The 16,190-nt window shown below is 39.0% G+C and overlaps 1 protein-coding gene across 1 annotated transcript in view; it reads right to left on the bottom strand.

Moving 5' to 3' along the window:
* The window catches only part of usp43a (ubiquitin specific peptidase 43a), a 221,709-nt gene that overhangs the window by 141,277 nt on the left and 64,242 nt on the right, over positions 1–16,190 (bottom strand). The window contains exon 4 of the mRNA XM_047365938.1: positions 5,283–5,375. Within this exon, the coding sequence (XP_047221894.1) occupies positions 5,283–5,375 (93 nt within the window). The remainder of the gene's footprint in view (positions 1–5,282; positions 5,376–16,190) is intronic.

Genomic DNA, 16,190 nt, shown 5'->3' with positions numbered 1-16,190 from the left:
GCTAACAGTTAGTTTAAGCATTTTTACTGAAAATTCTATGCTGAAGTGTACGTGTCAAAACTTAAATAGCAATAATTATATAGTATGATAACTTAATATGTCAATATAAAATAATTTTAGCAGCAGTAGGAACACATTTCCTTTTTCTTTTTAAATAAGAGAAATTAGAGGATTTTGTTCAGTTTCGTTTTACATCTTCTGTAAATACCATGATACAGTGAACCTAGACAAGGACTCTAAGGTTACAGGAGGAATCTCTAGAGCACTGGACGGTGATTCATTATATAAAAAAGGAACATTTACAACTGTTTCCATTATTGTAGACTCTTGCAAAAAAAAAAACAACGTTATTTGCTAAGTTTCAAATAAGCAGTATCTACTTAACTCTTACTCCTTACTCTCCAGCACATTGCTATACCAGATAACTATAGTGACCTAGAAAGGACAAACCAAAAACAAGCTGTAGACAAGCCGATGTCATTTATGTGTCCTTTATGTGTTTCTAGATGTAACTTTATCCTCAAAAAAAGACAAGCGATGCTTTATTTTCGTTTTATCCGTTTATGGTCTGTTCTACTGTACTCTAGTGGATCAGAACTGATTTAGAATGTGGCAAAATTCTGCCTCCTGTGATGTAAAGCATAATACAAAACATGCCTTTGAATAGGCGATCATTCAGTTTCTTAACTTACATTTAATATACACAACATACCGCTTTTTGCTCTGTTTTACTTTGTCCTTTAAGTATTGACCCATAAAAATTGCAAAAACCAGCGCAATCTAAAAATCCTTCATACTTTGATTTTTCAATATTTAAAACAATTAGTAGTGACAATATTATGTTATATGATCACAGCAAATTCAAAATGGTTTGGCTGATTTAAACTGCCAATGGCTTTTGTTTTTCCTCCTTCCATTGTCTACCATACTGGCATTATCAGCAGCACCCAGCCTCGATGCCATGCTGGCATACTGGCTCTGCGTCCTCTCAGGGGGCCTTAGACTTATCAGGCATTCAGCTGGGATGCTGCTGCAGCAGGACTTTGGAGTGTGCGCTTCAGGTCAGCGTGTTGCCAGTAACGTCCAAATTGAACCAGAAAGAATTCCCTCCTGTGCTGGGATAAATTAAAGTGACCAAGCGCACAGTGTCAGAAAACTGCAGCTGCAGAACCGAGGTTGGAGTCGTGTCAGAGGAAGCCATGCAGAGGATGGAGAGCTGTGGCAGCTGCATGCTTGCAGATAGGAAGGTTCCTGGAGGACTTGCTGCAATCAAATTAAGGAGCTCAATGTGAAAAATTCATGGGATGTTGTTTCTATTTATTCATTAAATGTTTAGTTGCTTATTGTGTGACTGGGCACATGGACTAAAAAGAGAGGGATAATGTAAAGCTATATATATCTAGGGCAGACGTTACAAAGTTATTCCAGATTTAAATTACGTGTAAAGTTTTACATATCTATCTGGTTTGTGTGGGTGCTTGGTTCTCTACTGTGACAGAAGGTAAATGTGGCTTTTAATGGGAATCCATAGTGCAAAAACTATCAACTAATGCAGAACATGCAATACTGATGAAATGTGGATTTGCTGGATTTAATAAACTGCTGAGTTGTATTTTTGTGTTTTTTGTGTAATTTTAATCAGGTATTATATGTATATGTAAACTGCATACCTGAAAATGAATATTCATAATCAACCCAGGAATCAGACGTTAAAAAAACATCCCTAATCAGAGGGCCAATGGGGAGTTCAGTACCATTTGTTACCTCAACCTATAAATTAAAGAAACTGGGGACCCAACAAGCAATGTTTGGCATTAACCTCTATATAAAGACCTTGAAAATGTAAAAGAAACCCTGGTCTGTAAGATGAGTTTGTCTGGTAAGCTTTGTGCTCTACTGCCTCACTAGCAATAATTCAGATCTGTTGTTCGCTGACTCTCTGCTTTTCTCTATACCTGTATCTTTAATGTTAGATCAGAAATCCTTTCATGCTCTCTGGTTAAGCCTATCTTCATGTGTCAAAAGTTGTACTCTCTTACAGCAGCCCGCCAGTGCAGTTAAAATGGAAACAACACACAGAGATTGGTCTGGGACTTCTGACAACTGCCAGTTATCTCTTTAGTATGACCGTGACCAGCTGCTGGAGGTGTATAAAGCCTGTCTGGATAAATATGTGGTCAGATCTGTGGTCTCTTTTCCCAGAATGACTTTAGAAATACCATTAAGTCCAAAATATTTCAAGGAAGTAAATACTGTCGTGGAGAGAAAGATTTCAATACAGCCACAACCTTGAATGTTTTCCTTTTCTCCGTGTCAACTTGAGGTAGTTGGTTTCTGTATAAGTTAAATTTCAAACTCACATTACTGTGAGGGCTCAACGAGGTTTAAAGACAATTTCTGTACAGCTCTCTATATGTCCCTCTACAGCATTTCAATCAGGCACACATCGGTTGCTGTGTGGGCTCGTCTAGTTGCAAGACCAAGTTTGGAGCAGTTTAACAGATGGCTTTAAATTGTGTTTTAGGATACTTTTATATACAGCAGAGTTCAAGGTTGAATAATGACAGCAATGCGCCAAGGGCTCCAAAATAAGCCGCAACCATCAGCCCTCCACTCCCATGTTTGACAGTTGGTATGACGTGTTTGTGCTGATCTGCTGTTGGACGTAATTCCAGAAGTCTTGTGGTTCATTCAGACATATTTTAAGTGCTACCATTTTGTCATTAAAGAGCCTTTATTTTGATAACCTTTCTGAACAAGTCAAACTTCTTAAGCTTTTCTCCAACTGTACCGTCACAAAATCCTAAATATAACATACTAACTGAAGCTTTTAGACTTTTTGTGTAAAGCGCCTTGAGATGAATTGGCGCTATATAATGATATGAATCGAATTAAGGTGCACTGAATTATTTTTTTAGCAAGTTAGATTACCTCTAGTTTAAAGTTTATTGTACTTGAATATAGATGCTTTATAGCACAGTCTGCACTCATTTAAAACCTTTTTCCCACTTTGTGGAAGTTCAGAAATGAAATTTAGTGACTTTTATGTCTAACAAGCTAAAAATTCAAAGATAAAGGCCGAATTAAATATAAATTAAAGTGAAAAGCAATTTATCGTTTGGAAAATTCTGATTGTTCTTATCTTTTAGATTAGGTCTTGGAACCCATACCCTTTTTCCATACTGCATTATCTTTTTACCCATGCATATCCAGGCCTGAAAAATGTTAAAAGCAAAGTGCATGTCTTCCAAGCTTTTCATGACCACCAAGAAACTTTGTGTATGTTCATTGTACCTTACAGACCTTACAACAACTTCATATGTTCAAAGTGGCAATTAACCAAACCAAATCCCCTTTTTATTTTTCATAATTCCATGTACTAGAAAAATAACCCAAAGTTATTGGGAATTTTATGCTTTTGTAAAGCTCCTCTCAGTTATCAAACATGTTTCACATGAAACATAGGAAACAGCCCGTTTTATAAAATAAAAACCTAAAAATCAGATGTCAACTTATATTTCACATGTTCGGTATAACATAATCCACTACATGTTTTCTAAATTGTGCCCCAATGATGATGATCAGGGTGCTTTTGTGGATTTCTTTCCTTCCGAGTTCCTGGACATTGCTTTAAATGACGACCTAACTCGCCCCATTCGGCTCAGTAAACGCGCATCTCTCTCTGCTCTAGATCTCTGCTGAGGGAGGAGTTTACAGACGCAGAAGGCTAACGCTAGCTTTTTCCTTTATGTGATCAGAGGTTCTGAGTGATGAACTCGGATCAGAACATGCTCTCTTTGCAGTTCGGAAATAAGCAAACTGATAAACAGAGCATTTTGCCATCTTCTTAAATGAAACCCTTTGCTTTGCAGGTCTTAGAAATTAATGAACACTGTTCTGTTTGCCGTCAGGTCTCCATCAGACGCCTGTCGTTCTGAGGGAGAGCTGAGCTTCAGCTGACTGGGTCACAGAACACACAGGCTGAAAGATCAGAGCAGACAACACATGCTCTCTGATACTGCTCCTTTGCTGTGAATGTTGGTGTGAGGGTGCACTTACAGGATACTTGGGTCTCTGGAGATTTGTTGGGTCAAACTGCACACATTACCAAATTCTAACATATTCCAAGTTTTAATACATTTTTTTCTTAAATTATGATTTTCTATTTTGATTTTTTGAATTCCACTTTTTCCATTCTAACCATAATTTTGACCTAAAAAGAGTTTAATTATGGAGTGATGGAGAAATAATTCAACAAATCAATACCCAAAGAAATCCACATTCGCTGTTATTGATCTTTCACAAATATAACAGAATGCTGTGGTCTACAGACTATTTAGTATTTTCCAAGGTACTTAATGTATTCACTTGTCTTTTTTAAAGAACAATAAATATTTAGTGAAATGCCTGACAGCAGACATGACTGCCTCACTCTAGGTTGGTTCTTCTCCCTGTTTCTGAAGTGCATTGACTGTGGTTGTCACATGTACCGTTACGCATCCAGTCACTCGTGCTAAAAAACGTACAGAGAAGCTCTTCTTCCAGTTCTAAAAAATGGCTGGGGTATTGTTCTGTCCCCCAACTTTCCTCTAAGCTTCCAGCTTTTAAATTCTTTGGAGGACGTCTGTGTTTCAGCGAGCCTTTTTGTCATAGCTGGGCAATATTTTCTGTCTGTGTGAAGATCCGAGCCAACCCCCCCCTAACCAGATAATGACAGGTACAGGGGGTTGCAGCACCCAAAACATGTCAGAAACGACTTTCCCAGTTCACCAACATCAGCGAATGCTGTGAAAATTGATGTTTTGTTGTGGATTCCTCTTCGTTTTTAAATTTTGCAATTCTCCACATTAAGGAAATCAGTGGGCCCTACTACATGGCCTGGGTCCAGATTAACGTGACGTTCGGTCCAGACATGTCCAGGTAATTTAAATTTTTACATCATCAAAGTCCAGCCTCTCAGAAAGGTTGCCCTATTGATTAGAAATTACTTGTTTACCTATCTTTCTTTTTACCCATTAAAATTATTGTTTATATTTAAACCTGAAGATTGTTCAGAATTACATGAAATGTGGATAAATCATGAACTATTTAAGAAGTTACAAACAACAGACAGAACAGAAATGCGTTATTTTAGGATAAAAAAAAAAAAGAAAATCAGGATGAGAGTCCAAATACACATACATAAGTGAATGGAGAAAGTGTGTATGGGAGTGTTTTTGACAGTCTTGATAAGGCCTGTCATAAATCTAATGAGACCCCATGTGTTGCATGTTAAACATCACCTGGTCTGTCGCAGGGGAATAGGCAGAGAGATGCATAAAAATGGATCAAAGGTGTTGCTTTGTTTAAGGCAGTGAGGGCACGTCAGAGAAGACCTGCAAAGACACAGAAAAAAGGAGAATCACATATTTTTTATTCTGCATAAAGGTCCTTTTATCAAGCTTCTGCCAGCTTCTCTATTAGACCACTGATGCTAAAAAGCTGAAAATTCTCTAAACCTTTAAGCCATAAGACCAGTAGGCTTTGAAAATTTCACACACTGTTGCAATGACAGAAATACAAACAGTTTCACAACATACCAAATTCCATTAGGCACAGGAAACCGGGGCTTTAAATGAGGAGAAAAAAAGTGAAAATGGGAAAAACAAACAATTAAAACAAAGATAAAGGTCTGAAAATACATTTCTAGAAAGTCAGAGGAAGCAGTTCAGAGCAAAGACAGAAGTTGTGAGACAACAAGGCAGAAGAACACGTGAAAAATGAAGAGACTGTTGGCAGCAAGACAGTCGAGCTGACAAAAACTAGAAGGTAAAGCTGACGAAGAAAAGGTCCAGATAGGCCGCATCAAGGTTTTAAAGCTGACAGAAGTGGAGATGATAAGAGCAAAGGACTGACAGGAGGATAGAAAACATTCTGTGGGCTGTTATCAGGAGGACTCTGTATCCTGACACTTTTCTCCAAGGCAGAGGGAAACCTGAAGGTTTCAGAGGAAGAAATGGAAACATTTGGGCTCTTAAACAAAAAGTCAAACTTCAAAAACAGAAGTGCACCAATTGGCTTTTTCAGCTTTAAACTGAGATCAGATATTAAAGTCATAATTTATCTCTAGTAGAAAATGCAATAGGACAGGGTCTGTAAAAAATTGTATTCCATTTTTTCCATTTAGATCTGGGTTATACTAAAGTAAGATTTGAGCAAGTACTCAAATAAGGAACTTTAAAAACAGTTGTTTTAGTGGTAAAGGGTAATCCAGCAGGGTTATCAGGAATCAGACAGATTTTGGCAAAAAGAAAAAAGAACTGCAGTGCTGGTTTTAAGCCCCCACTACTAACTGTATATTGTGCATCAGTCCTACATTTTTTATTAAGTTTTCCATCCATCTCCACTAATGAAGACCCAAAGAGTCCCAAATCTTACAATTATTTATTTTCTACATATGAAGTAGTTAGCAGAAAAAGAGCCAAGCTTTTCTAATTAACCTGTAGATGGATAATACAATTATTTGTTAGAAGTAAAACAATAGGATCCTAACAATTCTCAGGGTTACTAAGTGCCAATGTCTAAAAACCATAATTCCTGTCCCATCCATGTTAAACAATATTATATCTATTTCTTTATTAAATCCTGAATGGTTTATAGAATAATACCATCATGACTTTTTAACCTTGGATTAAATAATTTCATGGCTCTATGTTCAATAAGTTAACCAACGGCTGTGCATCTGGATGTCCAGAATGGTGGAAATTTTGTCAACATGTCAGCGGTGCAAATAATATCAAGAAGAGTTAAAAGGGTCAGATGTGACAGGAAAAACAGGGAGAATATTCTAAGTACAAAAGAAAACAAGTTACATTCAGTTTGAGTAAATTCTCAAGTATGCTTAAGAACATTTTCCTTGTAAACCTTTTGCTTCTTTACATTTGTTCTGAGGGTGCATGAAGGTCATAATAATATGTATCTTTTTTCATTATAAAGTCTCTGTGCCTGTTTAGTTATGAGGTTTTTAGAAAAATCAAACCACTCACAGTAGAAGTAATCTAACTAAAGAAAACTAAATGTTATAGTTACCTAACAGCAAAATATACTTTACAAGAGTGAATGCACTGGCAAGTTGTTGCAGTCTTCCTGTTGTGATGCACTGAAAACATCAGCTTCTGGACACATACTGCAAACTGCTTTATTTTTAGTCTTGTTTCTGTTTGATTCAGTGCCGGTTCTGGATGATGCCCCACTACCACTGCTACAAACATCTTCACCACAAACATCTCTAAACATTATGCAGGGTCATGCTGTTTCCAACAGGCATTTTATTTTATTTTTATTTATTTATTTCGTACTCGTCGTCTTCCAATTCATCCGGGACCAGGTCACAGGGGCAGTAGACTCAGTAGAGAGGCCCAGACGTCCCTCTCCCCAGAGACCTCGGCTCAGCTCTCTCTTCACCAAAATGGACTGGCACAGCGTCCCCATTCCAGCAGCAGCCGCACCGATCTGTGTGTCGATCTCCTGCTCCATTCTTCCCTCACTCGTGAACAAGACCCCGAAATACTTGAACTCCTCCAGTTGAGGCAGGAACTCCCCTCCAACCTGAAGAGGACAAGCCACCCTTTTCCAGTCAAAAACCATGGCCTCAGACTTGGAGGTGCTGATCTTTATCTCAGCCGCTTCACACTCAGCTGCTAACCGCCACAGCGCATGCTGTAGATCTTGACTAGTGGGGGCCAGCAGGACCACGTCATCTGCAAAATGAAGAGACAAAATCTACTGGTACCCAAACCTGACCCCCTCCAGCCCTCGACTGCGCCTAGAAATCCTGCTCATGAAAGTTATAAAACAGGACCAGTGACAAAGGGCAGCCCTGCCGAAGTCTAACATGCACCGAGAACAGGTCCAAGTTAGTACCGGCAATGCGGACCAAACTCCTGCTCCACTTGTACAGAGACCGGATGGCCCCCAATAAAGGGCCCCAGAGTCCGTACTCCCGGAGCGCCCCCCAAAGGGTACCACGAGGGACACGGTCGAATGCCTTCTGTCCCGAACTGCCACTCAAGTGTTGAAGAGTCCACGAAAGCCCCACAACATCCAGAGACCTGAGGACTTGCCACCATGGAGCTTTGCAACCAACTATGTGACTTCAGCCTGGGTGATAAACTCTGAGCCCCCAACTTCTGCTTCCACCCAGGAAGGCATGACGGCAGGATTGAGGAGATCCTTCCACTCCTTCCACCGCCCGATAAAGTCCGCAGTCGAGGTCAGCAGCTCCCCACCCCCACTGTAAACAGTGTTGGCCAAGCACTGATTCCCTCTCCCATTTGCCAGAATTGTTTCGAGGCCGACCGGTAGTCCTTCTCCATGGCCACACTGAACTCCTCCAAGGTAAGAGTTTTTGCCTCAGCCACAGCCCGGGCCGACGGCACGCTTGTCCTCACGGTACCCGTCAGCCACCTCCGGAGTCCCACAAGCCACAGGTGAAATACCTACTTTATACACATACAGTGGGTAAAATAAGCACTTAAATATCATACCAGGTGTTGGCAAAAACCCAATTGATCCAAATTTCTGTAAAATCAAAGCAAAATGAAGTTGTGGGTAAAGAGTTTTTGGAAAAAGACATAAAATCAGAAGATTCTCTGTGTATCTCTAAAAAATACGAAGAACCTACAGCAACAAAATAAAGTTAGTTTGCAGAAAAAAGGCTAATAGCCAGTTAGACTGTGAATCTGACAAAGAAGATTTCAGACCAACTAAAAATGCAATACCAGTTTGAGCCAGTTAGCAGAACCTAACCCTCTACACAGGCTAACATCCTCGCTACAAGAGGAACACCAGTTTGACCAACTGTTAAGGTTTTCTCCTGAAAAATATTTGTCTCCATCTACAAACTCACTTCAATAAAACTTCCCATTAAAGTCCAAGGATATCCTCACACAACCTAACTTCCAAAAAACGTGAACCGTCCCATTAAGAATCTTATCATCCAAACACAATCAGATACATTCTGGTGCCTAACCCAGCATTGTTGTTCAGTGCTTAGAAACAGCTCAGTGAGTTATTTTCTTTAATCATCCAGGCAGTCAGTCATGAGTCTCTGCTTTTAGACCGTAGGACTCTCACCGTTCTCTTTCACAGAGTCTGAGAAAAGATGTCTTGTTAGGGGAAATCAACTCTGCTAAAAGGTCTGAGGAGAAAAAAAGTCTGGAAGTGTGAGTACGTATAGTGCAGTTTGTAGCTACTTTGTCTTCCACTTTTGATGAATTGTCCCACAGCCTCAGAATGTCAATCTTGTACTGCACCTGTAGGTTTTGCTACAAACATTTTTGATCCACTTGTCAAGGCTACACTGCTTTTAAATCAATAGGCTATAAAAAGTTAGAGGGACATACAACGCCCATTCTTCTAAATCACTTCTCACAGAGACATACTTGTATATGCCTAAATATTCTACTGTGCGGTGAAGAAGTATTTGCCCCCTCCAGATGTCTTCAGGTTTTTTGCTTTTTTTTGTCACACTTAAATGTTTCAGATCATCAAACATATTAATTTCAGACAAATATAACCTCAGTAAATACAATACACATGGTGATTGTAATTATCAAGGACAAAAAACAAATCTAAACCATCCTGGCCATATATAAAAAGCAATTCTGAAATCTGAGTTCAGTTTCACTTGCCATGTTCAGGTCTGATTGCTGCAAGACATTCAGAACCAAGAAATTACTTAAACCTAACTAGAACCTGTCTGGCAGCATGAATATTTCAAAAAGCAACACATAATGCCATGACGTCTAAAATAATCAAAGAACAAAAGAGAAATAAAGTCACTGATATTTACTGTATCAGTATAATGCTTTGCAACTCCAATGAACCACAGTAAGAGCCATTATCCACAAATACAAACACATGGAACAGTGGTTAACATTCCCAGGAATGGCCAGCCTACCTTAATTATTCCCAGAGTGCATCATCAACTCAACTAGGTGGTCACAAAAGAAAGTATCTTAGAGAAGCTGCTGCAATGCCAAAACCATATGAATTTTTGGAGTTTCACTTCTCCCTTATTTGGGTGGGCCAGAGACCGGTACCAATGTATACCAAGGCTTTAGAAACCCACTAAACGTTTCCCTCATACTATTGCTATGGCACTAAAGTTCTAATGAGATGCCAGAAAAAAGTATCAAAATGGCTGCAATTTTCAGTAATGTAGCACTGGCCCTCCCCCACCCCTAACTGCAGACTGGCCGGTCAGCTGGCTGAAAGAAAAGTATTTTGTTTTTCCTTATACTTACAGAGCAGACTAGTTTGGCTATTTGGAAAATTTTCCAATAGCAATACACACAGTTAGTCATGGTGATCAAACTATGGGAATGTCACCCATCTCTCCTATGAAGCTTCAAGACAGTTGATAAATTTCTATAATTAAAAGCAATTAGATCATGTCATACAATAAAGTCTTTGTGTTAATATTGTTATATTATTAACGTGTGTTACTTTGTACTCAGTGTTATTATACCATGATAATATCACACCCACCAATACCTATAGATTATCATACGGTCAGAATCACAAACCATTGCCATATTGCTGGTTTAGTTTCTTACTTTCAACCACTTTAAACTGCACCTTAGAGCTGCAGATGTGGAGAAGCAATGACTCAGTCAACAAGCAAGTAAAACCTTCCTGTGTTAAAAGTTATTTAGTAATTATTTCAAATGTATTTCTTTAGGGACAAAACATAACACAATGTTATATTTACAAAACGGCCGTCGTCTGGTCCATAGGCCCTCTAATCAAAGTCTAATTGGCAGGCCCATTCCATGGTTAGGCTTTATATTAGTTCATGTTCAAGGCAATCCAGTGTTCTTCAACAGCAATAGATGGATTCCAAACTTAATGCGTGATCGTTTAAATAATGGTAATTCAAATTTTTACATCAACAAGCACCGCTACATTGAAGTGCTGACCAGTGTGATGGAAATTCTTGCAGTAAGCATTTCACAGTGTATAACCTTTTTTACTCCTCAGAACATCTGTGTTAGAGGAAGAAGCTGTAAAGCCATTATCAGAAGTTTGATGGTTCAGACCCATCTTTAGGACAATGTCAGTTAGGGCTGTTAGGTCTGTTCCTAGATAAGCTTGTCACTGTTGAACTCAAGAAGGGTTGGGGTCATAGAACATGGACTCTTTGCAGTTGAGATAACATTGTCTTGTTCTGGTATAAATACTGTGTGAAAATAGCGTTCGGGGCTCTGTTCAACTCACTTGCTTGGTGACAGAGTCATTCAAACGCTGAATGCCTTTGAATAAAACTTATAAAGACAAAGTCTGGATTTTCTCTTGTTATGAGTCAACTTCTACCCACTTTGATAAGAAAATTCCACAACAATTTTAGCGTCATGAACAGGATCTAACGTGCCAGAGGAGACCGCAGGAGGGGACACGGACGCCTGGCCAGCCTGAGAGTTGTTCTCAGTCCACTTCCATTTTACGGAGGGGAGTTCTGGTGCCCGCCTGCGGCTTCTGGACGATTGGATCCGAACTATTTGTCTTCAAATATATCTGGGTGAGAAGTTGCTCTGTATGATATAATGTATATTATTATTTTTATTACACATTAACCATCATCTCCTAACTAATTAATTAGGTTCCAGAGTTGTGAGAGGGAGGACATCAGCTGAGGGCCCGGTTACCCTGCAAAAGGAATGGCAGGGAGGTTCTCATTGGTAACAATAAGATAAAGCAAAACACAGGGTTTTGCGGGTGGTTTTTAGCAATTTTCTACACCTCATAAAGGAGAAAAGCCAGTGGGCAGACGTGCCGCTGAACAGGTAAAAAAAAATGGTTCCGGAACCTTGTGGCATCAGGGGTGTCTCCTTCTTCAGACTCTGATTTATAAAATAATGAAAGGAAAAAGTGGGGATGATTGTGTTAAATGTGCTTTAATTTGGAAGATAAGTTTGGTTTTTCACAGCGTGGAAGTTTGAGTGTAAATAAGTTAAATAGTTTAAATAGTTTCAAGTAAAACAGTTGATGGAAAAATAAAAAAACATAAGAAAAAGATTAAAAAGCACAGACTGCATCAATTAAAGAGTTAAAATTTTCCTAAAGGAAGTTTCGTTTGTCTTAAATACTGAAATCAGTCGGAAAAGAAGGTAAAAGTGAAAAGGGACATTAGAGATGCGAAAAGAAAGTTATTTTAGAAAGGAGTATAGTGCATGTTGTGGAAGGAAGTGACAGGCAGGTGGACAACTGACTGACTGACTGATATTTCTTTGTGCAAAATCTGAACCTATACTAAACTTTTCTTCTGCCTCTCTCACACACAAATACACACATATATGGGATTTAAGTTCAACATCTGCGTTTTTGAGTCTGGATTTTAGAAACCTGCCCTTCTCCATGGCTACTCCACCAGAGACGCTTCTCCAGCACGGCCTGAAAGAGAGAGATCTGCCTTCCTGCATGTTGAAAATTGCAGTGTGACTTTCTACAAGAAAAAAAAAACAAAAAACTCAGAAGAAGTCTGGACCCACTGAGATGGACAACGATCCATGCTGTTTGCAAGAGCCAGAAGAGTGATACACTGGATTTATATTGAAAGCACATCTTATGCGGGCAGAAGAGAAACCGGAGCAAAGTTTCTTCTTTCTCCCTCCTGGAGAAGTTAAAGTGGACAAAGAATGATTGAATGTCTCACCAACAGACCTGAAAGGCCTGGTTGTTTTTTTTGGACTGATAGAGAACTGTGTGCCATGACAGTCTGACTCTGGAGCGATTTAGAAACTGATGGGGGTAACGTACAAACACACACACATTTGCATAAATCTTTTCCTATTTTCTGCAATGAAGAACGCTTATTAACCGCTGCTCATGTGACGCTTGCTTGACGTGGACAGATATAGCGGGTTAAAATATTATTTTAGGGTTAGAAAAGTATCTTTAAAAGGGTGATAACTTAACTCATTTGATACTTTCCAGTTAATTCTTTTAGAGAAACAAGTTCTCTTTTGTCGTGGAATAGGGTTAGGGCACAAGGTTGGCACATTTGAAAGTCAGTATTATAAAATGCATCAAACTATCAAAGCTTAGAAGGCAACACTCTACTCCATTGCCTTTGGAAGACTTTTAGAGCTTGTTCGTACAAATACACCATCACAGGCTTTAACCTGATTAGTCAACATGGCCCTTGTCATAATAATGCTGGGGCGATTTTTCTGCCTCAACATATAGAACTTAAAGAAAACCATTATCATCTTCTTAATGTCCTCACCACTCTTATGTAAACGATAACCCTGTCTATTTTCACTCAAGTTTTCTTATTGTTCCTTGTGAAACACCAATTCATTCAACTGCTATAAAAGAAGGATTTTTTTTAATAAGGAAAAGGTGTTTTCTTGCTTCATTTATAATTGCAATTGCAAAGAGACGTTTTTACATCGGCTTAAGAGAAAAATGACTTTATACCGAGAGCCTACTGTTCCATTCTACATTACAATGACCTTTTTTATTCACAATACAAAGTAAAGAAAAAATGGAAAATGGAAGCAACTATTTTCACTTAATAATGCCATGCAGTAACTGGGTAGCACCCACTTCAAAGGCTGCTTCAAGGGGAGTTAGTGTGTCAGCAGGAGAGAAAGCGCTTGTGAAGCTGAGCTTAAGAAAGCTCTGCAGGTGGTAAAAGCATCAAAAATCAAAATGAAGAAGGTCAGTGTCTGGAAATATTTTTGGTTACTAGTGGAATAGCCAGACAGTATCTTCAGAGAGGTCACCAAGAGTTCAGCCCAGTCTGGCTGCATCTTTAGAGAAACATGAAGTCCCTGAAGACAAGATCTCACAAGATGAAAGCTTGCTGTACAAAATGGAGAGCTGAAGATATGGTATAAAAGCATGTGACGGGTAGAAAGTCACACAAATCAGATACTGCTACATAAACAGCCAACTATACTAAAGACAAGTCAAGAAGAAGAAGAAGAACACCAATAGTGCTTGTCCTGGCAATAGCAACAATTTATGCTAGGCCCTGCTCTGAGAAAAGGCAATGAATCACAGTATTGTTCCACACATGCATTACTTTATCAATCAGAAAACCTGCAGGCCCAATTGGATAATTATAAATTAGTCATTAGATCATACAAAAAAGTCAATTAGCTCCCATGGTACATCAATGATTAAAAATTGAAATCTTCATTGTTTGTCACTTGGGCCACTGTTTTGTTTGCTTGTGTGTATATTTTAGCTTAGAGTAGATCTGTGAATAAGTATATGTATCAATATGTAAGATTTTCCATCAAATCTACATCTAAATAAACACAACTGTAGCAGAGGAAAAAAAAAACCTTCCTCAACTGTCTGGTTTCCCTAGATAGAGACTGAGCTTGAGCCTTTCCAGCCGTCTTCTCTGCCATTAAAAATAAATGCAACAAACAGAAGAGAGTGACAGGCAGAGATGAGAGGAAGGTTTTGACAAAGACTCATTTAAAACACAGGAGCACAATGGAGCGTCTGCAGCACGAAACTCCCACATAAGCAGCCCAAACCACAAGACTGTCTCCGGCTCTAATCACAAACATTTATTCAGATCAGACAACTCCACCAAATTCCTCTGAGGAGCATCTCTGTGAGATATTAAAAGAATCAAGAGGGAAGAAGCAGGAAGAACGGGAGACTGAGCAAATGGTATGGGCAGAAAGGCAGGGGAAGGCAAGAGAGCAGGGCAGATATAAACAAAAATCAATGAAAATGCAGGCAGCAAAACAGTATCCAGTAAGATCAATCATCTTACGATGGGCAGTATGGCTCTGTTAGCATTTAGAGATAAAGTAACTGCCTGGTGAGCAGATGACTTAAAAACAACTTTGCACCCAGCAGATTGCAGCCAGTTCAGACTGAGGCAGACTAATAAGATAAGAAATACAAATGGATATGAATATGAATATGCACGTGCACTTTAGGAGGTTGGATGAAACCCAGAGCAGAAAACAAATTCCCAAAAATCCAAAATATCTATTACTCATTAACCAAGCGACAGCCGCCAGGAAGGTTCTTCTCATGAGCCTGGAAACAAATCAACACAGAGGATTCACTGAAAGCTGACAAAAGGAACACTGTGATCATGTGGAGGGAGAGGTCTTAGGTTTAAAAGCCAGTTCAGATTTTTTTAAAGTGAGTGTCTGTGAAGTTATTTTTGGTAATAGTTCCTTACCTGTAGTACAAATATGTCAACACCCTAATCTTTAGCTTTTTCCACAAAACCTCTATTAAACTAAAGTCAAGACTCTGGCTGGACCAATCAAATCATTAACACTGCTTTCATTTAGAAGAAACATGATAAAAAAAATATTAATAAAAAAAAAAAAATCACAAAAATGTCCTCACACCATTCCCACAACTTGATGTCTTTTTAATGAGACACCAGAGAAAGTTCCACACTGACCAAAGCTGGACGATCCATCGCCTGTTTCCTCACGGTGGTGGTTGCTTTTACAGGACTTTCTGACAAGAAACAACAAGTACACTGTTTGGAAATGGGTTGGAACCAAAGGGGCGCCACCCATCATTCTTATGGTAACATTCTCTAAGCGACAAGCTGTTAAATGATATGTATTTCATTTAACAGCATGTCTGTTAAATGAAATACATATCAGTAACATCACAGTAGCCCGCATCAACAGAAGGTGCCTTCAGCAATCACTGGACGTGTCCTGCTGAAGTGTTCTGACAGAGAAAAGATGACTGTGCCTTGTCCGTGGATTGTTGTATCAAAAGCAACAACACTTATGAACAGTACAGGTTTGAAAAAGATGGCTAGGCGCTGCAGCCATCGACCACCGCCACTGGTGTGGATTTCCTAATTAGAAGAAGAGGCACATTTACTGCAGCATGTCCGCCTATATGGTTTGCCTTTTAAGCAGGTGACTGGCTGAGCAGATTAAATATCAGCTTGTAAGACTTTTCTCATTAAAGAGTAGAACAATTCATCATTCTATCCTATAAAACAACCCGCTGTTTTCACTGTCACAGCTGAAGCACAAACTTTGTCCTTTATTTTGAAATTATATTTACAGTAACTGAAAGGTACTGATTGGTAAATCTATGTCATTAGAATATGAAAGAGCTGCCTGTGACTTTAAAAAGGATGCTTATCAATACACCCAACGGTCAAGTGTTTTTATATCAAATCAAAGCAACAA

Source organism: Girardinichthys multiradiatus, chromosome 5, assembly GCF_021462225.1.
Source record: "Girardinichthys multiradiatus isolate DD_20200921_A chromosome 5, DD_fGirMul_XY1, whole genome shotgun sequence".
Taxonomy (NCBI): Eukaryota; Metazoa; Chordata; class Actinopteri; order Cyprinodontiformes; family Goodeidae; genus Girardinichthys; species Girardinichthys multiradiatus.
Note: the sequence above shows the minus strand (reverse complement) of the source record. Positions and strands in the feature narration are given on the sequence as shown.